The sequence below is a fragment of the Podarcis melisellensis genome (genome assembly GCF_964234715.1).
Source record: "Podarcis melisellensis genome assembly, chromosome: Z".
NCBI classification, from domain to species: Eukaryota; Metazoa; Chordata; class Lepidosauria; order Squamata; family Lacertidae; genus Podarcis; species Podarcis melisellensis.
Genome location: NC_138547.1, coordinates 18,948,546 through 18,970,212, shown reverse-complemented (window position 1 = coordinate 18,970,212; position 21,667 = coordinate 18,948,546). Strand labels below are relative to the sequence as shown.

The 21,667-nt window shown below is 47.7% G+C and overlaps 1 protein-coding gene across 1 annotated transcript in view; it reads right to left on the bottom strand.

Moving 5' to 3' along the window:
• The window catches only part of LOC309362261 (gamma-aminobutyric acid receptor subunit gamma-4-like), a 39,971-nt gene that overhangs the window by 7,565 nt on the left and 10,739 nt on the right, over positions 1-21,667 (bottom strand). The window contains 4 exon segments of the mRNA XM_081897874.1: positions 5,540-5,622; positions 6,059-6,279; positions 15,683-15,750; positions 17,718-17,869. Coding sequence (XP_081754000.1) covers positions 5,540-5,622; positions 6,059-6,279; positions 15,683-15,750; positions 17,718-17,869 — 524 coding nt within the window.

Below are 21,667 nucleotides of genomic sequence, written 5' to 3'. Positions count from 1 at the left end.
CAGACTGTCTCGCCAGAGTGGTGCATGCTCAGGTTATCTCTCACTTGGATTACTGCAATGTGGGGCTACCTTTGAAGGTGACCCGGAAACTACAACTAATCCAGAATGTGGCAGCTAGACTGGTGACTGGGAGCGGCCAGTGAGACTACATAACACCAGTCTTGAAAGACCTACATTGGCTCCCAGTACATTTCTGAGCACAATTCAAAGTGTTGGTGTTGACCTTTAAAGCCCTAAATAGCTTTAAAGTATACCTGGAGCATCTCTACCCCCATCGTTCTACCCAGACATTGAGAACCAGCTCCGAGGGCCTTCTGGCGGTTCCCTCACTGCGAGAGGCCAGTTACAGGGAAATAGCGAATCAGTAGTGGCACCTGCCCTGTGGAACACCCTCCCACCAGATGTCAAAGAGAAGAACAACTACCAGACTTTTAAAACACATCTGAAGGCAGCCCTGTTTAGGGAAGCTTTTAATGTTTGATGGATTACTGTATTTTAATATTTTGTTGGAAGCCACCCAGAGTGGCTGGGGAGGCCCAGCCAGATGGGCAGGGTATAACTAATAAATTATTGTTATTGTTGTAGATCTAAGGTTGCCATATGTCTGGAATTTCCCGGACACAGTCGGTATTCGGCCCTCGTAAACAGTCACCAGGTAAAATTGCTGAAATGTCTGGGGAAATCTGAACATGTGGCAGCCCATGTTGGAAGTGTAGATTTTGCCAAATTAAAAATAGCTCAAAGACTCAGCCTTTGTCAGAAGCTGTTTGTGGTCTTGAATGTGATCAGACTGCCTCTCTCAAAAGTATAGCTGTTACCCTCAGACGTCCTTTCATTGGGATCCCTGTGTTTTTTGACTGCTAATGATTTCAGAATATTTTATATTGTTATATTTCATTATACCTATGTTACAATTTTTTATGATTTTGACTGGGTGCATCCATTTGCTAAATAGTAACTTAGCGAACTGTTCACCCCCACATCTTAAATTATTGCTGCATTAATTTAATATTTATATAAATGTTTATACAACTCAACCCACTTCGATCTGCAGAACTGGCCATGTTACAGGTGCCACACAATACTCATTCTGCATTTGGGAGGAATCAATCTTTTAGTGTGGCAGAACCCACACTTTGGAACTCCCTGCCTATTGACACCAAGCAGGTGCCTTCCCTGTACTCTTTTAAGCGCCTACACATGTTTACATACGTTTTAATCTATTTTTAGCTTATTAAATCTTTTAATTATTATCTGAACATTTAAACAGCTGTTTTCAACTGTTTTTTAACAGATAATTGTTTTATTCTTTTTGTAAACTACTTTGAGGTTTTTCTTTCAATTCACGTGGTGTATAAGTTTTATGAGATAGGTAAATAAATAAGATAAATATTGATAAGATAACAAAAATAAATCACTTGGCTGGGTAATGTTTTATCTTCTTTTTCTCTTAGGATGGTTAAGTGAGCCTTTTTAAAAATAATAAAGTTCCCTGTTGAACTTATGATAAATAAAATTTGCGGACATTGACTGAGGAAATTTGGAACATGGGGATCCTAAGATTCTGCCTTATGCAGCCTGCAATTGGCCTGGTCAATGTTTTGTATGGGAGACCACCTGGGATCCCCCACCCGTGATGAGGAAAATGCAGTATACAAATGTAAGGAAGTGCCTTACGTTCTGAATCAGGCTCTTGGTCCACCAAGCACAGAGAGAGGCTCCTCTCAGCAGCTCATGGCATCTCAGGGGCTTCTTGGTGGTGATGCTGCCAGGGATTGAACCCAGGACCTTCTGCGTGCCAAGCAGGCGCTGAACCACAGAGCCAAGCATGCATACATGCACACACCTGTCCCACTGCTGCTTTGGGTGGTGGTTTCCTCTTTACCATTCCTCCCTGGGCAGATAACCTTGAAAAATGTCCCAGGGACTCCTCCTCAGGGTGCCCCCATTGGGGCATTTGGAGAGTGGTATGGGGAGGTGCCCATGCCCTTAACTGGCCCATGCCCTTATTTGCTTCTGAGGAGGCAGTATAAGTGGTGGCGTACTGGTTAGGGTATTGGACTAGGACCTGGAAGACCAGGGTTCAAGCTAAGTGTGTGGCACTGTCATGTGTGAGTGTGGGAACATCTTTTCATGTCTCCTTAGCTTCCTATCAAGCCACTAGCAGCCTCTAGAAGCCCCCCAGGAACAACAATGGTGGTGGTTGAGGAGGATGGAAGCTGCCAATCCCCAAAGGGCCTGGAGATAAAGCAGGAGGAGGACACAGTGGCTGTTAGCTTCCCACATTTGAAACGGGCAGCATTGTGCAGAGCACTTTGAGTTCTTTCCTCAATCAGTGTTGTCTTTTTCATTTGCAGTGGTACCTTGGGTTACAGATGCTTCAGGTTACAGATGCTTCAGGTTACAAACTCTGCTAACCTAGAAATAGTACCTCAGGCTAAGAACTTTGCTTCAGGATGAGAACAGAAATCACGCAGCGGCAGTGGGAGGCCCCATTAGCTAAAGTGGTACCTCAGGTTAAGAACAGTTTCAGGTTAAGAAGACTCCAGAACGAATTAAGTTCATAACCCGAGGTACTACAGCCCTCCCTCTGCCCAGGGATTGGGGCACAAGCCACTTCCCTCAGGCTGCAAATGCTTTGGGCGCCTCGCTCAGCTTTGTCTCCAACTGCTGGAGAATAATAACTGCCAGCCATGTTGCTACCCAAGGCCCCTCAACTGGGACACAGGCTGTGGGCAAGACATGCAATCTGCCCCTCAGCCATGACAGCCTACCCTCCTCAGCTTGAAAGGACTCGTGACCTGTTCACCCTTGTCAGGCAAGCAAGAGATACAAAGAGCCCCTATATCCTCTGACCAGGAGGCCTTCCCCACCATTCTCTCAGCACCTGGTAAGATCCAAACAGGTCTTATGCTGCTGGGATTTATACTTGTTTACTACCAAAAATCTGACACAGATACAAGGGCTGCTCAGAAAGATACAAGTTGGTGTGATGTGGTCTTTCTCTCAAGGAAGAGAAGGAGGAAGGGAGGGAGGGAGAAGGGGAGAGAGAGATGGCTTTGAAGCCATGTTTGCCCTTTCTGGAACATCACTGGCCACAGACAGGTGTTTAGCTGACCTTCTGGCTTGGAATGAAAGGACAGGACAGCATCTGGGACTTTGGACCCTGTTTGATCAACAATGGGCATGCAAAACTTTCCATTGCTAGTCCAAGCTGACACCCTGCTGGCTGTGACAGAGCAAAGACTTTGCAAGCCAATTAGCACATTTTTGGAAGTGTGTCTGACCCATGTGTGCCCTCTAACCTCAACAGACCACTAGTCGTATTCTGGATGGTCTCAGGGGGCTTGACAGCACAGGTTCTTATAGACAACATCCATCATTGTTCCACTTGTAATTGTTGGGTGCAGGCTGATTTGGGGATTGATTCAGACAGTTTTCTTACTGCTCATCTTTTGCAGGCGACTCCCTGCCCCATGCACACACACACACACACACACACAAAACAAACAAGGGTCTGAATCTGAGGGGGTATGGAGCTTCCGCACAGCAGGAGCACAGATGTATTCAGGGAAGAGTCTCAATTTCTGAGTCCCTCCATAGGCATAAATAACATCCCCTCCCCCAGCAGTCTCACCATCAGAGTGGAAATGAGTTTCTATAAGGTTCCGAGTCACGCATCAGGGCCACATGAGAAGCTATGAGGTGGGATTAGCATAGGGCCACCACTGGGCCCCATCTGTAGAGTTTCTGCATGTGCAAATCCTCCCCCCCTTCTTGGTACTCCCTGCTTCTCCCTGTGTTTAGGAAGTGAGGATGTGGCAGAGGAGGCAGGGAAAGCAGAAATGGGGACTCCAGCGAGCTGCCAGCTGCAGCTGTCTCTAGCATCCTGGTTTTCCTCTGCAAATTGAAACGTCAAAACTGTTTCAAAGCAGCGATCTTGATGCCTATATATGATAAATCCTCCCGGGGTGGTGGGAGATACCTCGTAGCATAGCTAAACTATGTTTATAATTAATTGCCAGGCATGCGTGGCGTGTACTGTTAATTAGCTAAGATGCAGAGGAGATGGGGACAGGCTGGGAGGGACTGCTCAGAGCCACGTGGGTGGGCAACAGGGAGAGGGAGGAGGCTGTGCACAGGATCTGTAGCAGTGACATGACAGGCGGTGGCAGGCTGAAGGGCTGGTGCAGTCCAGGAAACAGCAGCAGCACCAGCCAGAAAGCAAACAAATGAACAGGCTGAAGGCGGGGAGCGGGAGGGGGTTTGGAAGGCGACTGTCCCATTAAAAAGGCAGGGAGGGAGGGAAGGAAGGAAGGAGCAGCATGATGGCGTCCTCTTTGGCTCCCATCCATACTCAGAGCCACTAAATCAGAATCTGAGTCTATGGGCTGAAAGGGGCTTTGTGTGTTTGGAAGCACATGATGGCCACTGTGAGAGAGAAAGAGACAGACAGACAGAGAGAGCTGTCATTGCCTCAATCTACAAAGAAAAGGACTCCATGGGCCACGGCGAGGGAGGGAGGCTGCTGTGAGGACTGCGCCCACACAGAATTTACAGGGATCTGGGGAAGACGGAAGAACATAAGAAGAGCCTGCTGAGTCAGGCCAAAAGGGGCAACCTAATCATAGAATGGTAGAGTTGGAAGGGACCTTGAGGGTCATCTAGCCCAACCCTCTGCAATGCAGGAATCTCAACTAAAGCATCCATGACAGATGGTCATCTAACCTCTGCTTAAAAACCTCCAAGGAAGGAGAGTTCACCACCTCCCAAGGGAGTTCGTTCCCCAGTCAAACAGCTCTTGCTGTCAGAAAGTTCTTCCTGGTGGTTGATTGGAATCTCCTTGAATGCATTGGTTTGGGTCCTACCCTCCTGAGTAGGAGAAAACAACCTTACTTCATCTTCCATGGTGGCAGCTCTTTAGATATTTGAAGATGGCTATCATATCTTCTCTCTGTCTCCTCTTATCCAAGCTAAACATACTCAGCTCCCTCAACCATTCCTCATAAGGCTTGGTTTCCAGACCCTTGATCATCTTGGTCACCCTCCTCTGCATACATTCTAGCTTGTCAACATCTTTCTTAAATTGTGGCACCCAGAACTGGATGTGGTCTAGGTGTGGTTTAACCTAGGCAGAACAGAGTGGTACTATCATGTCCCTTGACCTGGGCACTAGACTTCTGTTGATGTTGCCTAGAATAGCATTGGCTTTTTTGCTGCTGCATCACACTGTTGACTCATGTTAAGCTTGTGGTCTTCTGGGACCCCCATTTCTTAGAGACAACAGCCTCCACTGTATCTTGATTTTCAATGGAAACCCAACCCTGGATGAGCACATGGAACGCCCTGGATTCTCGTGCACTGCTCAGCAGAGATTGGAGGTGGCATGCAACCTTTGCAACAACAATATTTGCTTGGTGATTGACGTGGAGTGTTCTAGTTCCATGCACAGCCTCTTTTGTGGGGCAGGTTTAGCATCTTTTTGCCCTACCCTTCAGTCCCATAGCCCTGCATTGACATCTATGCAACCGGTACTCACAGCTGGAGAAGACCAGAGGGCAGGAGTGGGTATCCATTGGGAAGTTCTGCAGCTGGAGGAGGCACTCAGCTTCAATGGTCAACCTGGAGAGGAGATGGGGATGGGGAATACTGGTTGGACACCTGCTGCAGAAGTACAACTAACCTTGTATGAACATCAATACTTCTGGAGCCTCTCTGTAGCATTTTAGCATCCCCTCAAAAGGTGTGTCAGAAGCCACCTGAGGCCACCAAACCCACATCTAGGCCCATTTCATGATCCATTTATTTCATTCTAAGGCTGGATGTCTCCTTCCCTCTGTGATCCAGTCTGAAAGCAAATGGAACTGGGTCCATTCTGCATGAAGAGGCCAGTTGGCTGGTCTTTTTGTAGGTGAAAGCCAGGGAGAGACAACCACAAAACCACTTGTGATGTGACCCCGCCCCCAATCGTTCCTGAATTTGCTTATTTTTTGCTGCCCTTCTCTCCCCTGACTCTTTCATCCCTGTTGAATGATTGCCTGGGAGCCAGGGGGTTTACCTGAGCGTATAGAGGACTTTCCCATCATTCCAGATCCGGAGCAGCTGGTTGGGGGTGGTGATCCAGTGGGAGTCAGCCCTCTTAGAGTTCCTGAAAAAGGTGTCTGGGATCCAAATCCGGCTCACCATATTGGTGTTGAGGGTGAGAGCTTTGAGGGTGCTGTTGAAGCGAAGGCGCCGGTCATACCACGTTTGGGCGAAGAATATGTCAATGGTGTATTCCTGTGAGAGGCACAAAATAACATTATCCACAGCCTGCATAAAACTGAGACCTGCAGCTCTTCACCCTGATGGGTGGCATTTGGTGGAGATCATTATTAGCATTTGTATTGCAGAGGGTTGGACTAGATGACTCTCAGGGGTCCCTTAAGTGGCTTTTCAGGGTGATGCACATCAAGGAATGATAAAAGGTTCCATTGACTGTACAATCACTTGCTCAGGATCACATGAGTAATGAACCCCCTTAAGGAAAGGAAGCAGTGAAGAGATGAGTTTCCAAGGTCCTTTGCACTGAAGGGCAAGTAACTCAGAAAGGGGCTCCATAACTGTGAGGCTCCTCTCAAGAAGACCCTATCTCTCATACATATTAAACTATTGGTTTTACTGGTAGCAGATCCTCTGAAGCACATGTTAGTCGTAGTGTACAGGTAGGGTAACATGGTGGTCCCAAATCTGCGTTATCCAGACTGAGAGATGATCCAAAATAAACCTATGCAAAGACAGCCTTGAAAGGTGGGAGCACTCACTGAGCAGCAGCAGCTCACCAGCAGTGTAAGCCAGCAGAGAGAGGGCAAGTCTGTCCCTGTGACATCAAAAAAGGGGGCTGTAGAGGGGACAGGTTAGGGTTAGGGCAAGAAGGAAGCCAGTCAAACCAGCTCCCTCCTTCTGAAATGCTTGAAAGTTTGAATAAGGCAGCAAATTGGTGCCATCTATGGGGAGCTATGGAGGGCAGGACCCCCCAATATTTTCAAGAAGGGCCCTAGTCTCTCCCCCCCCAAATTCCACTGTGATTCTCAAAGCATGTGGCAGCGGGAAGCGTCTTCACCCTGGCGTGTCCCTTTGAGGATCACCAGAGTGCCTTCTAGAAAAGTGCTCTGGTAAGCTCCCCAAAGGACACACCAGTTGAAAGCATCTTCGTGCTGGCACATCTTCTGCCAGGGATGCAGTGAAGGTAAGGTGGCTGGTGGTCAGGAGGTGGCAGGTGGCAAGCCAAGTCAGCCTGGCTGGGTTGGGGGGCGGAGAGGCACATATGCAACATTATATACACGCGATGGTCCCTTGCAATGTTGGGGGGGGGGCAACTCAGTGTGCCTGGGTGACAGTTTTGGACAAAATGCTTTTAAAAGAGAAACCTAATATTACAGTTTGAGAAGTTCAGGGTCTCTTTTCAACCTTTTCTTGGCTTCTTTCTTCAACAGCAATGCAGCTCTCCCACATCACTTTACTTTTTTTGTTCCATTCTGTTGACTGTCTTTCTAAACACCCTATTTTCTAGTTTGACATACAATATTTTCACTCCCTTCCCCTGACAACCTTTCAATCAACCAGAAGGAGAGTACCATCCTCCTTAATTGCCAGGTTCCTGGGCTGAACATTTTGCTCTCCTTTGTAAAAGTAAAACCTTTTCTAACGAACTACTGACACTCCTGTTCTTGTGCAAACTTTCGACCTTCCTGTGAAGGAGAACCAAAGACAAAATGGCTGAAGGTCCTATTCTATCCCACTGCTCCTCACCTCCCATGCCCCAAAGTGGTGCTCATGGGTGTAGCCAATATTTATTTAGGGATGGCAGGCTTTATCTTGGTGGGGGCAGAACTGAGTTATTTGCAACGCAATTGGTCAGTTAGTTATTTTTATTCATTTACAGTGGTACCTGGGGTTAAGTACTTAATTCGTTCCAGAGGTCCGTTCTTAACCTGAAGCACCACTTTAGCTAATGGGGCCTCCTGCTGCTACCACGCTACAGGAGCCCAATTTCTGTTCTCATCCTGAAGCAAAGTTCTTAACCCAAGGTAATATTTCTGGGTTAGTGGAGTCTGTAACCTGAAGCGTATGTAACCTGAAGCACGTGTAACCTGAGGTACCACTGTACTTGATTGACCCATGGTGGTGCTGCAGATTCCCTGCCCTCTAGAGCAAATAATGAAGATAAACCTTGCCTGGTTGGGTTGGGTTCCTTCTAGGTGCTCCCTGGTGAGCAGTTGCTAAACTAATCCTCTCAGTCTCGTGCTGGGATGGGTAAAAGGTCCCCATAGTTGCTAAATGTCACATGCTACCTTGTGACAGAAGAATACATCTGTATGGAGGAACCAGAACCCAGGTGCTTCTGCCAAGAACCTTGAGGCTAGCACAGACTATACAGGATCAGAGATGAGGTGTCATTGCTGTCTTTGGCTCAGTCACAAGGCACTTTTCCAAAAAGCAAATTTCTTGGTCACCTGAGGAGCAGGAGGCTGATGCACAGGACTGTCCCACAAGGGCAGTTGGAGAGCAAGAAAATCGCCTTAGATTTTGCAAGGTAGGAGGTTTCTGGAAGTGCAACCTAGAGCATATAGCTCAGGATTCCCTTCCCCTGCTATGAGCTTTGAGAGTTCAGTTCAAAGACATGCTGGGAATATTTCCTGCAGGTAGAGGACACACACAGAGAGAATGGAAGCAATGAAGCAACACGGCCCAGAACAAAGGCCACCTCCTTGCAACTTGTAAGCTTCACTGGGACACAAGTTAAAGACATAGGCAACATCCCAATAGTTTAGTGAATATTTCATGTGTTTCATCATTTAATTCATCTGGATGCCCAAGCCTGCCCAGATGCACTCAAGAAATCTGAAGCACATTACTAAATACAGCCCAGTCAAAACACACAGGGAGGATATGTTGCTGCTTTGGTTCAAGGGCAGCTTCTTTTCTGCTCCCCTCCCCATAAAAAATCAAAACTGTCCTCCCATGTATGTTCCACTCTAACTTTTATGGAAGGGGGCAGTTGAAAAAAAACCTGGAGCAACTTTTGGCCCTGGACAATTGTCCCCCATGCCCTGCTATGTGCAATAAATCAGATATTAGCCCCCTGGAAACATAGTGACTGGAGTGGCCTTTGTTTGGCTTTGATGTGGCTGCCCACACAGCTCTTGAATGCTGCTGAGGTCCTGCGCTAGTACTTTCAGCTGGAAGTGGAATTAAAATGCAAGCTCACACATAGGTATAGTGCTGTTTGCCCCATCAAACAGCACTGCCTGTCTCTATGGGTAAGATCTTACATGCTTCTGTGGGGCTTAGGTCCCATTCCACTATGGTCCTGTTTCTCACTGTCCCTTTGATAAGCAGTTTCCTCCTTGCTCCTTCCCTTTAAAACACCTAGTTACAGTAGTTCCTCTTCCTTTCTAGCCATGTGATTCCTGGGCTGAAAGTTAATTAGTCAGTTTTGGCTTTCAGTTAATTACTGGTTTCCTCACTCCAGCTAGAACAACTTGTATTTTATTTGCAATTGCTTTTGTTTCAAAGAAGAAACCAGCAATTAAATTCTCCTTTCTTGCTCCTAAGGATCAGGAACTGACCGAGGATTCCACCAGATGGCCTGTCAATTCAGCCTTCATCCTGATTTGCTTGAACAAAGCTTATGTAGTAGTTAGACTATATCCACTTTTATTGGCTATTCATTCTGATTTCATTACAGGTTGGGTATGCAATGATGAACAATCATCCTAAATTCATCCTGGTTTGCTAGTGGTGGGTTTACGCATATTTCTGTCAATGAGTTGTTCATCCCACGATTTCCCCATAACTTTCCAAACTGTAAAAAGTCATTTTTTAAAAGTAGATTTATTGTGCTGTGGTGACAAGAGTGCTTTAATCCACTGTAAACATGCCAATCAAAAAAGTTACAGTGTGCCCTTGAATCCCTCCCTCAAAATAATGACAGACTGGACACACCATAATTATTGTCACTCAAGAAGGTGACAGAACCAGAAGCAACTAAACAGCTGCTCAAAAAGGAAACTTTCACTTAAAGGCACAGTAACCCTGCCAAGCCTCAGTGGAACTGCACCAGTACACACTGGCTATGCTGGTGTTATGACTGCATTCCTTAAGTGAGGAAAGTGCTTCTACAGATCAGGTGTAGAAAATGGCAACAGGAAGAGAACCTCAGAACAATGTCATTGGGGTTCAGTGTCAAGAAATAGTGCCTTCCAGTAGCACCTTAAAGACCAACTAAGTTTGTTATTGATATGAGCTTTCGTGTGCATGCACACTTCTTCAGATACCTAAAGATATATGAAGAAGTGTGCATGCACATGAAAGCTCATACCAATAACAAACTTAGTTGGTCTCTAAGGTGCTACTAGAGGGACGCGGGTGGTGCTGTGGTCTAAACCACAGAGCCTAGGACTTGCTGATCAGAAGGTCAGCGATTCGAATCCCCGCGACGGGGTGAGCTCCCGTTGCTTGGTCCCAGCTCCTGCCAACCTAGCAGTTTGAAAGCACGTCACAGTGCAAGTAGATAAATAGATACCATTCCGGCGGGAAGATAAACAGTGTTTCCGTGTGCTGCTCTGGTTCGCCAGAAGCGGCTTAGTCATGCTGGCCACATGACCCGGAAGCTGTACGCCGGCTCCCTTGGCCAATAAAGCGAGATGAGCGCGGCAACCCCAGAGTCGGTCACGACTGGACCTAATGGTCAGGGGTCCCCTTTACCTTTACTTAAGGTGCTACTGGAAAGAATTTTTTAATTTTGTTTTGACTATGGCAGACCAACAAGGCTACCTACCTGTAACAAGAAATAGTGCCTGCACTTGACCAGCTGGTTGGTGACATGGAAGCAAAACAATTTTCTCATGGAGAATCTGAATTATTTTAGAGCCTGGCCTGGCTCAGATGAGATTTCCCCCAAAATGGCTCAGTTGGTGCTCTCACTTGTCTCCCTTTTCTTCAGAAAGATTGCAGGACAAACATGACAGCTGCTCTTCCTGTTCTCTTTCTTTTACCTGATCAGAGCCTGCTCCTGCTCCAGTAATGGTTGCCATATGGCTTGGAAGCAACATCTACCACAGACTCTCTGAGAAAGGCTGAACAATCAAACTATCCTAGGGCCCCTGCCCCCAACCTACTGGGGGAATTTGGGAAGAAGGGCTAGATATAAATTAAATAAACAAACAGAATATACACATAATGCAGAATTGCTCATCAACAGGCTTCTTCCACCAATTCTAATGCACATTGCAGTTAAGGTGGCCTTTAAGTAACCCAGGTGCAAAGAGTCAACAGGCATCATACAGTGGCTCAAGTCTTAGCCTTGGGGTCAAATGAGGCTTAGCTTTGATTAACTTTTCTCTTTTGGCCTCTGTTCCTCAACTGCCCATTGGGCCTGTAAGGGGACAGAGAGCCTTTCCAGGAAGGTCAGGGCACCCTCTACCGGCTACAGCAATGAGATGTTTGTCTGCTCCTCCCCATGGACCATTTTTACAACACACACCCCCAGAACACATGCAATGAGGCCAGCTATGCTCCTGTAGCACCTCCTGTGGCAACACCACCTCCCAAGCAGGTGCAGCCTGACACTATTAGCAGCAGATCATAATGCCCTAGATGCATATGCTCAGCTCATGACTAGCAGTCTTCACCTAAGAGACCAGGAGAGAACTTGAGCATGACATCAGCCAAGTTCTGCTCAGGATAACACAACATGTCTGTAGTTAAGAAGACAAGGCTTTTGATAGGAAGAAGCTGGAGGCTGTACAGCATAATTATGGGATTGGAGTGTCACCACCACCACTGGGCCTCCTGCTCACTGACCTTCCCCTATTCACAGTACTTTAGCACTTCCAATCAAAGTTGGGGAGGGCTGCAGCTAAGCTGGGGTTATGCCCTCCAACAGGCAAGAAGTGTAAGAGATTTGCAGTCAAAATCTAACAATACATATTCTTGTAATTAGTAAGTCTAGGGGCTAATGACCACAGAACGAAAATTTCTAGGTGGGCAGACTCAGACAACAGGAATGCAATTGGTGGAGAGAGAGGGCTATGTGATGTCATTTCCCCTGTTTCCAGTGGCAGGAAGAAATGAGAGAGATACCGTATTTTTCGCACCATAGGACGCACTTTTTGCCCTCCAAGAATGAAGGGGAAATGTGTGTGCGTCCTATGGTGCGAATGCAGGCTTTGCTGAAGCTGGAGAGCGAGAGGGGTCGGTGCGCACCGACCCCTCTCACTCTCCAGGCTTCAGGAGAGCCCCACCGCCAGCCCCACAAGCTCGGGGGACAGCGGGGAGGCGGAACGCCACCATCCTGCTGTCCCCCGACTTGGTTAGAAGGGTGGCGGGGGGAGAAGCCTGCTCCTCCCTGTCGCCAGCCCCGCAAACTCGGGGGACAGCGGGAGAGGCGTAGCGCGCCCATCCCGCTGTCCCCCGACTTGGCAAGAAGGCTGGGGGGGGGGAGAAGCCTGCTCCTCCCCGTCGCCAGCCCCGCAAACTCGGGAGACAGCGGGAGAGGCGCAGCGCGCCCTCCCGCTGTCTCCCGACATGGTTTGGAGGCTGGCGGAGGGCTTCCTCCTCCCTCAGCCCCGCAAGCTCCCAGAGCGATGCCAAAGCTGCGCGCAGCTTCGGCATGGCTCTGGGTCCCGTTCTGGGGGAGGGGGAAGCTCGGGCTTCCCCCGCCCCAGCCCCGCGTCTCCAGCCGGGAGACGGTTGCGGGGGGCTGCTTTAGCCCCGCGCATGCTCTCCCGGCTGGAGAGGTGACGCGCGCCTATGGCAGGAGCATCCATAGGCGCGCGTCACCTCTCCAGCCGGGGGAGCACGCACGGGGCTACAGCAGCCCCCCGCGACCCTCTCCCGGCTGGAGAGGTGACGCGCGCCTATGGCCGCTGCTCCCTGACCTGCTCTTTGGGGCTGGTGGTGGGCTTCCCCCGCCAGCCCCAAAGAGCAGGTCGAAAGGAACCTGAAGCCTGGAGAGCGAGAGGGGTCGGTGCGCACCGACCCCTCTCGCTCTCCAGGCTTCCAAGGTAGCCGCCTGAACGCACCTTAAACGGCACCTTGTTTTAGAGCGGGAAAACAAAAGGGGGAAAATTCTCCCACTCTCTGCGCAGTGCCTCCTGCCGCTTCGCTGAAGGGGCGCTGGGCAGAGAGCAGAAGAATTTTTTTCCCTTGTTCTCCCCCCTCTAAAACAAGGTGCGTCCTATTGTCCGGTGCGTCCTATGGTGCGAAAAATACGGTAATCCCTTATGCTTCCTGTTGCACACTTTCTCTTTGTTCTTCTGCACCATGTCTTCAGTGGAGATGGATATATGTCTATGCTCTCACTGAGTGCAGATTCCATTTTAGAAGTCAGCTATGTATTTTGTAACCTAGAAGTATTTTTACCTGCATTGCTTTTGCTGCTGTTGTTTGCTGAAAATGTGTACAATACTTTAAGTAAGTAAAGTCTATTTTTAACTTACTTTACAGTGTGGTTTGATTTTTTCACACACACAGTATGGTTTGATTTTTTTCACACACACACACCAATTGTGGTAATTATAGAGGGGGGAATCAGCTTGCTAAATATAATGAGCTGTATCAACCTTTCCTAAGCTTCTAGTTTTCTGCCAAGGGGTGGTAATCTAAAGCTCCACCCTACTCAGCTTCTAAGTGCAAATGCTAAACTGATTATTCTAAATGTTTAAGTCTCTCACACATAATGGGGGACTGGAAGGATAATTGTAATTAATATATCCTCTCCTACCTACTAAATCCATCCCACAAGAAGAAGATGGGCTATAGTGTCCCTTCCCCTTCTCTGGTCTAGGGGTCATTAGAAAAGGATCTGAAAATAAAAGTGCCAGTATCATAATACCATTATTGAAATCTATGATGCAACCACATTTATTATAGCGTGTGAAGTTCTGGTCACCTCACCTCAAAAAGGATACTGTGGACTTGGAAAACATTCAGAAAAGGGCAAGCAAAATAGTCCAGCAAGATGCTGGAATGACTCCCCTGTGAGGGAAGATTGCAGCGTTTGGGATTTTTAGTTTAATGAAAATGGAATGAAAAGGTGGCATGATAGTTTGTAAAATTATGCATGGCACAAAGAAAGTGTATACAGAAAAGTTTTTCTCCCTGTCTCCTGGAGCTCATGGACATCCTACAAAGCTGAGTATTGGGATTCAGGACAGATAAAAGGAAGGACATTTTAGTTAAATTTTGGAGCTTGTCCCCTCAAGAGGCAGCGATGGCCACCAAGCTGGATGTCATTAAAAGACAACTGGTCAAATTTGTGGAGGAAGAGGGCTATTGATGCCTACTAGCCATAATGACTATGTTCTGCTTCCATAGTCAGAGGAAGGAAAGCTTCTGCAAACCAGTTGCTGGAAACCACAGGAGGGCTCTTGGTCTTGTCTTCTAGGCATAGCATCACCCTCATCAGCGGCAGCCAGCCAGAGCTTCTACTCTTCCTCCTCCTCCTGGTTATCAAATTTGTCGTCCAAGTATTTAATATTTACATTTTTCTGCTGTCTTAAGAATAGAGTGCTGTCCTTGGTCCTGAAGCCTTACAGCACTTTACAGAATATAAAAAGAGCCTCTTAAAATTTGTTAGTTCAAAGGAAGAGTTTTTGCAGCCTTCGTTCCTTCCTGTGAGCAGGCTTTTCACGAATGAAAGCTGCTGCTCCCCTAGCACAGCGCCCTACCTCTCCTTTCTTAGTATGCATGGCAGCAGCTTCAGCAAAGAGGCTCGGCATTATAGCTTTAAAAAGGTTCTTATTATTTGCCGAGGAAATGCTGATGGCTTACTGAAAACACATGTTCAGTGGTTTAACAGGGAAAGGGTCTCTTCACCCCTTTGAATAAGCAATTGGCAATGAAAAAGGGATTAGCTGAGCCTGCTCCAGTGGAAGGCTGAGCAACGATGAGGCCAAGGGTGGAGGGGGAGGAATGATTCTGTGGGGCTGGAAGATTCCTAGTCTCAGCTGACCATATAAGAAAGAGGACAGGGCATGAGCAACTTCAATCCCAGCTGACTTCAGGGGGACTTTGCAGCTAGTAATTCTGGCAGCACTAAATCCCTAATATATTGGTGGTGGGTGGGTAGGGGGTCATCTCCGTGTGTATATTCTCTGGTGAGTATACAGATGAGATAAGAAGATAGCAACATAAGAATAGTCCTGCTGGATCAGGCCAGTGTCCCACCTAGCCTAGCATCCTGTTATCACAGTGGCCCACTAGATGCCTCAGTGGGAAACCCTCAAGGAGGATTCAAGCACAAGAGCACCCTTCCCTTCTGTGGTTTCCAGAAACTAGGATTCAGAAGCATCACAGCCTCCAACCACAGAGGCAGAACATAGCCATGTTGGATAGTAGCCACTGATATTCTTCACCTCTTCCAGTAATTTGGAGGATCCTCTGTTAAAGCCATCCAAGTTGGTTGCTATCATTGCCTCCTGTGGAAGCAAGTTCCATAGTTGAACAATGCACTGTATGTAGGATTTAATTTTTTTACTCTACCCTGAATCTTCTAACATTGAGCTTCACTGGATGCCCACAAGTCACTTTCTTTCTTTCCTTCTCTCCTTTCCCCTCCCCAACCCACTTATACACATATCCGCCACTCCACATTTCTTCCAGTTTCCACTGTTCTCCCAAAGGGTTCAGCACTCACCATGTGGATCACAGAGACAGGCCCAATGCTGTTTACATAGATGTCCACATCAATGAAAGTGGGCTTGACTGTAAAAGAGACCGCAAAAGAGAAGACAGGTCAGTCATGGGAGAGGGTTATATGCCAAGGGCAGCCATGAGGATAGGTGAGCTCAGTGATTTATGTGTTCCCAAAAGTACACCCAAAAGTGGCTCTGAAAACAATACAACAATGCAATCCAATGAAATTCAATGAAAATGTGCAGACAGCAAACTTAACAGCAGTAAAAGAAACACAATAATTAAAACTTTTTTTAAAAATGCCCATGAACACAAATCAGTTTTCTGTGTCTACTTAAAGGTTAGCCATGAAGGGGCCTGGGGCGTCTCTCATTGGGAGGCTGATCCATAATTTGGGTGCCACCCACAGTCAAAAAGTCCACACCTGCTATGCCTGTGCCCAGAACAAGGTTGCCCCAATGATGAGACATGGAGAAGCAGCCACCTCAGATGGCAAAAGATCCCAAGGCAGTACTTTCATGGGCACCCCACCTACCCTGCCTGTGCCACCTGCGTCTGCTGCCACTGGAGAAGTAGCACTGGTGCCAATTTCCTCCAAGATCTCATAGTGGAGGCGATAGGGCAGGCAGTGCAATAGTGGTGTAGCTTGGGAGGGTCTGAGGGGGCTGTCACCCTGGGCACAATTGGGGGGATCACGTGCCCTGCCCCATCATGATCTGCTGTGTACTCAGCACCCTGAAGCCTAAGGGCGCTATGAGAAGGACATAACGAGTCATGGTGTCCTCCCTGTGAGCCAAACAACACTCGTAAAAGCAGTGCTGTGCTCCCAGGGCCCAGGGTGCACACCTGCTCACAGCATGTTTTTGTGACTCTTGCAAAGCGACACTGGGCCTGTGGGGCACCATGAGTGCACCCTGCTTTGCAGCAGTGGGTAAGGCTCACTCCGGTAGCACACCCTGCCCATGGCCCTGCCCCTTGGAGCACCCTCTGCATGCCCATGCACCCACCCACCCTGAGGGCATGCCACTCCTGGGTGAGGCTTTGCAAGGGATCCTCCTTAAGAAGCTCTTACAAAACCTCATTGCTGAGCAGGAAAGGGGGAGATTAAGCAAAGACTTCTCTTTAAGGAAAGGCTCTTCTTGAATCTCCCCACCTCGCTGTTGGGGGTGGCATGGCTTTGCAAGGACTGCTCCTTGAGGGGAAGCCCTTGCAGAGCCTAACAGCTGCCCATCATGAGGCCAACAGTGGGACAGTTTGCTGCTGGTGCCAAAACACCTCAGGCTGCCCCTGGCCCAGAGGAGAGCACCCTTAAGAGAAGTTCTTGAAAAGGTTCCTTTGGAAGTGGGCAGTTCCTTGCAGCTGAAGCAGCCGAAGCCACTGCCTCAAATTGAACCCAGAAACATTTTAGACTCCAATGCATAATACAGTCTGCTCTGCTGCTCCCAGAAAACTCTCTGTCAGCTAAAGTTTCTGGGCTCTCTTGGAAGGGCAGCCTAAGGAGTAAACTAATGCAACTTGTGGCTAACATTTTTTTTTAAGTAGCCACAATAAAAAAAGAAGCAGAAGCAGCAGGTGCAGAGCCCTGATCCAGAAAGTGTTTTCGATCTGGATCAGGAGCATGTGCTAGTTTTTCTGCTGAAAATTGTCCCCCTATCTAGCAGTTGGGTAGGGAAAATTTTCCAGTAGAAAACTGGCCTGGGACCCCTCTATGGCTGCTTTTCCTCAAAAGTAAAAGTGGCCAGATTAAGCTGCACCCAGTGTACACCCACCTGCCCACCCAGACTGACTGTAAGTAAGCAAGTGGTAGACTGAGACTGGGGCCGCACCCCTTTTGCTCTCATTGCCCACCCTCTACTACTTTTGCCCTCTGCCTCTACACCCCAGTGCTGCTGGACTTGGGAACCTGGTGCTCAGCATACAAAAATCAGTGCCAGCAATCAATCATGTTCCACGTACTTCTCCTTTCTTTGCAACCTGCACCCCTCAGTCAAGGGTGCCTTCCAGCTGAGGTCTCCCTTGGGAGGAGGAAAACTTACTGCTGATATCGGGGCGCAGCTTGTTGTCATAGTTCTGGAGGAGGGAGTTGAGGATCTGAGTGGCATCCGTCTCCTGGGCTTTGGGGGTCAGGACCCAGGTTTTGTTGGTGTTGCTGAGGTAATCGTAGTCATATTCCTCTGTGCTCTCTGCCCTGCAAGAGAAACAGGAAGTCCATGGAGGAGCGGGCAATGGGAAAAGCATATCTCGATCTCAGACCCTGGAGAGCTGCTGGCAGTCAAAGGAGCTACTCAGGGGCAGGTGGGGGCAGCAGGGGACATTTCTGCCCACCAACACCATCACAACATTTTAGAGAGGAGGTACCGTATTTTTTGCTCTATAGGACGCACCCGACCATAGGATGCACCTTGTTTTGGAGGGGGGAGTACAAGAGAGAAAAAAATTCTCCCCCTCTCTGCTCAGCCCCCCTTCAGCGAAGCGGCAGGAGAAACAGAGCCCCTTCCATTTCTCCTGCCGCTTCGCTGAAGGGGCGCTGTGCAGAGAGGGGGAGAATTTTTTCCCTTGTTCTCCCCCTCTAAAACAAGGTGCGTTCAGTGCGTTCAAGGTGCATTCAGTCGCCTTCAGTGAAGGCAACCCGAAGCCTCTGGAGCACAGCGGGAACTTTCAACCTGCTCTTCCTGTTCCTTTTGACCTGCTCTTTGGGGTTGGCGGTGGGGGGAAGTGCGCTTCCCCCCACCGCCAGCCTCAAAGAGCAGGTTGGGGCTGGCGGGGGAAGCCCGGGTTGCCCCCCCCAGCCCCGTGGACCACACATTCACTCCATAAGACGCACAGACATTTCCCCATAGATTTTAAGAGGAAAAGGTGTGTCTTATGGAGCGAAAAATACGGTATATAACACAACAGGCATACGTGAACCTCAATACAAGTTGATGTGCTATAGCAGTACAAATCAATATAGGACTATCTGTGTTCCTGGTACTTTACATAGCACAAGAGGAGAACTCCATGTCCCAAGGAGCATACAATCAAAATTCAGCACAGGGAAAAGCAGGAGCAGTTTGGGTGAAAATGACCAGCAGGGGGTAAAGCAAGAAGCAGTATGCAACTGCGACAGTTCCCCCTGCTTAGGCTTACTCTCAGGGTAAGGAATCATAGGGCATGGGATCCAGGGGGTGCTCATTTGAATAAATGCTGTTCAAGTCACTGAAGCAGAGTCCAAATTGTGGGGAAATAAATATACGAATCCCTGTGACCCATGTGTGTGGGGTAAATAACAAAATAATCAGCTGGGTAACTGGATTCAACATGTGGGGCTAAACTCACTTTCTTTTTCTTTTTTGATTTTCTTTTTATTGAGTTTCTCTTCAAAAAAAACCAAAAGAAAAAACAAATCAACAAATTCAAAAGAAATATCCATACATAGCACAAAAATAACATCCATTACAATTCTTTGTCTTCTTCCTTGAATCTTTATATTTTTAGATATTTAAACCTTTCCTCTGTGCACCTATTGACCTCCTTCCCTCCCGATTTCGGGCTTCTTAATAAAGATTCTTTCTTTTTTTCTGCAGCTATTAATTGTTGGGGCTAAACTCACTTTCTAGTAGGAGAGAGCACCCAGTAGCAGAGTTCAAACTCACAAAAGTTTAGCAGCAGTATAACATGGGAAAATAGGTTCTTAGACCCCTTATCCTGTTTGGTAGTATAAAGAGCTCCCCTCTTTCTATCTCTCCTGCAATGAACAGACCACACACTGTTAAGTACATTTAAAATGCTTTGCTTAAAGGTGTGTGGTCTGTTCATTGCAAGAGAGGTATAAAGAGAGTAGCTTGTTCAAAAGGTCAGATTAATGCGTTTATCCAAACAGCAGCAAGAAGAACACAGGCAGAATACTTGAGGGGGGGGGCAGAATACGAAAAGATAGTTTCAAACACATGGTCTGCACTTGGAGTGAAGATTAGACACGTACTTCCTGATAGGATACATGGTGAAAAGGGTGATAAGAGGAAGAGAATGCTCCACTTCCTTATTCATTGGAGAACGTGTGTGTGTGTGTGTGTGTGTGTGTGTGTGTGTGTGTGTGTGTACTAGTTGAGTCTAGGAATCCAACTCTGTGGTTTTAACCCCTTTTCACACTAACTAGCACTCATGCATAGTTATGTTTTACTGCAATTTCCCCCACACATGACATGCTCATGCAGAGATAACTCCTGACAAAAGTGAAGGCTGCAAAGAACCAGGGCTGTAAAGAACTGGAGTCTTGAGTGGCAGGTGCTCTGCTACACTAAATCTGTACAGTTCTGGCTATCTCATCTCAAAAAGGAGATTGAAGAGCTGGAAAAGTTTCAGAAAAGGGCAACAATAATGATCAATTAGATGGAGCAACTCCCCTATGTGGAAAGGTTGCAGCATTTGGAGCTATTTAATTTAGAGAAAAGGCAAGTAAGAGGCAACGTGATAGAAGTTTATAAAATCATGCATGGCATGGAAAAAGTAGACAGAGAAAACTAACCCCCCCCCCCCCAGAAACACTAGAATTTGTGGGCATCAAATGAAGCTGAATGTTGGAAGATTCAGGACAGATAACATGAAGTCCTTTATGCAGCACAGAGTTAAACTATGGAACTCCCTTCCACAAGAGGCAGTCATGGCCACCAACTTGGATGTTCTTAATAGAGGATTAGACAAATTCATAGAGAAAGCTATCCATGGCTACTTCTTCCTCCACAGGCAGTAATGCTTCGCAACGGCAGCTGCTGGAAACCAGAGGAAGGGAAAGTGCTCTTTTGCTCAGGTCCTGATTGTGGGCTTCTGTTTTGAGCATCTGCTTGGCCACTGCAAGAACAGGATGCTGGACTAGATGGGCCCCCTTTGGGCTCATCTTATGTTCTTAATGTTCTTTTGAATCCCAGGCAGGAAAACTGAGAGATCATTTCAATATGTGCCATTGGGTACGTTGGCTGCTGTGATGTGCCCCAGCACACGTACACACACACACACACACACACACACACACTGTAATACAATAAGGCACTGGATTTAAAGACGTGTGCCTCGAGATGCCCCTTCCTCTGCCTGCTTATTGATTCAATTTTAGTGAGAAGTTTACAATCTCCCCTCCCAGCTTCCACTTCCCAGTAATAAGCAGGGGAAGCTCTTCCATCTCCCAGGTGTAATAAGTGATGGCAAGGCTCCTGCAGGCACCAAGCAATTAGGGAGGTGCAGGGGACATGCCTTGTGCCTGTTAATGGAAATGTCACACGCAGCAAACATTTTGCAATCAAGAGCTGAGCAGGCTGGAGGAGATGTTGTGTCAAGACACAGCAATTCAATCTGGCAACTTGTGAAAGGTACAGCCCAGCTCTTGTCTTGCTCAGACAGAATCAAGAGGAAAAGGTATTCATGCCTGACATACTGTAAAACCTGCTTGTCAAAACAAGCACCTCTCTTGACCAGGCAATTCATGAAAAGGCAGCTCAGGTGGGAGAGACCTACTGGAGCACTATCATCCTGTGTGCGTGTGTGCGCGCGTGCACACACGCATGCATTCACACACACACACATTTTATGGAGGGTGTGCATGATGGGCTGTGAGGGGCAGGCAAGCTAAGGGACAGCTTTCTTCCCTGGCCAGGGATGTGTCAGCCATATTAATTAACAGATTCAGAAGAGAAAGATGGATTTTGACATCCCCTCCTTGGGTGATGCTTGACATTATCCCAAAATCAAGCCATGTCAGCAGAGGCCAAGCACACTTGGTTAAAGAAAGAGCACCCAGACCTCAGCTACTGTAGTCAGCTCAGAAGGGGGCAACAAAAACACACCAGATTGGCAGATTCAGAGATTAGTTTCCAGACCTGAATTGTGCTGTTTTTCTGGTCCAGACACTTCTGAGGTGGTGTGTAAGCTCATCAACTCTGATTGGCAGTCCATGTGGGAAACAATAGTTCAGCCAAAATAAAATTTCATGTGTTGCTAGATAAGCAAAGGC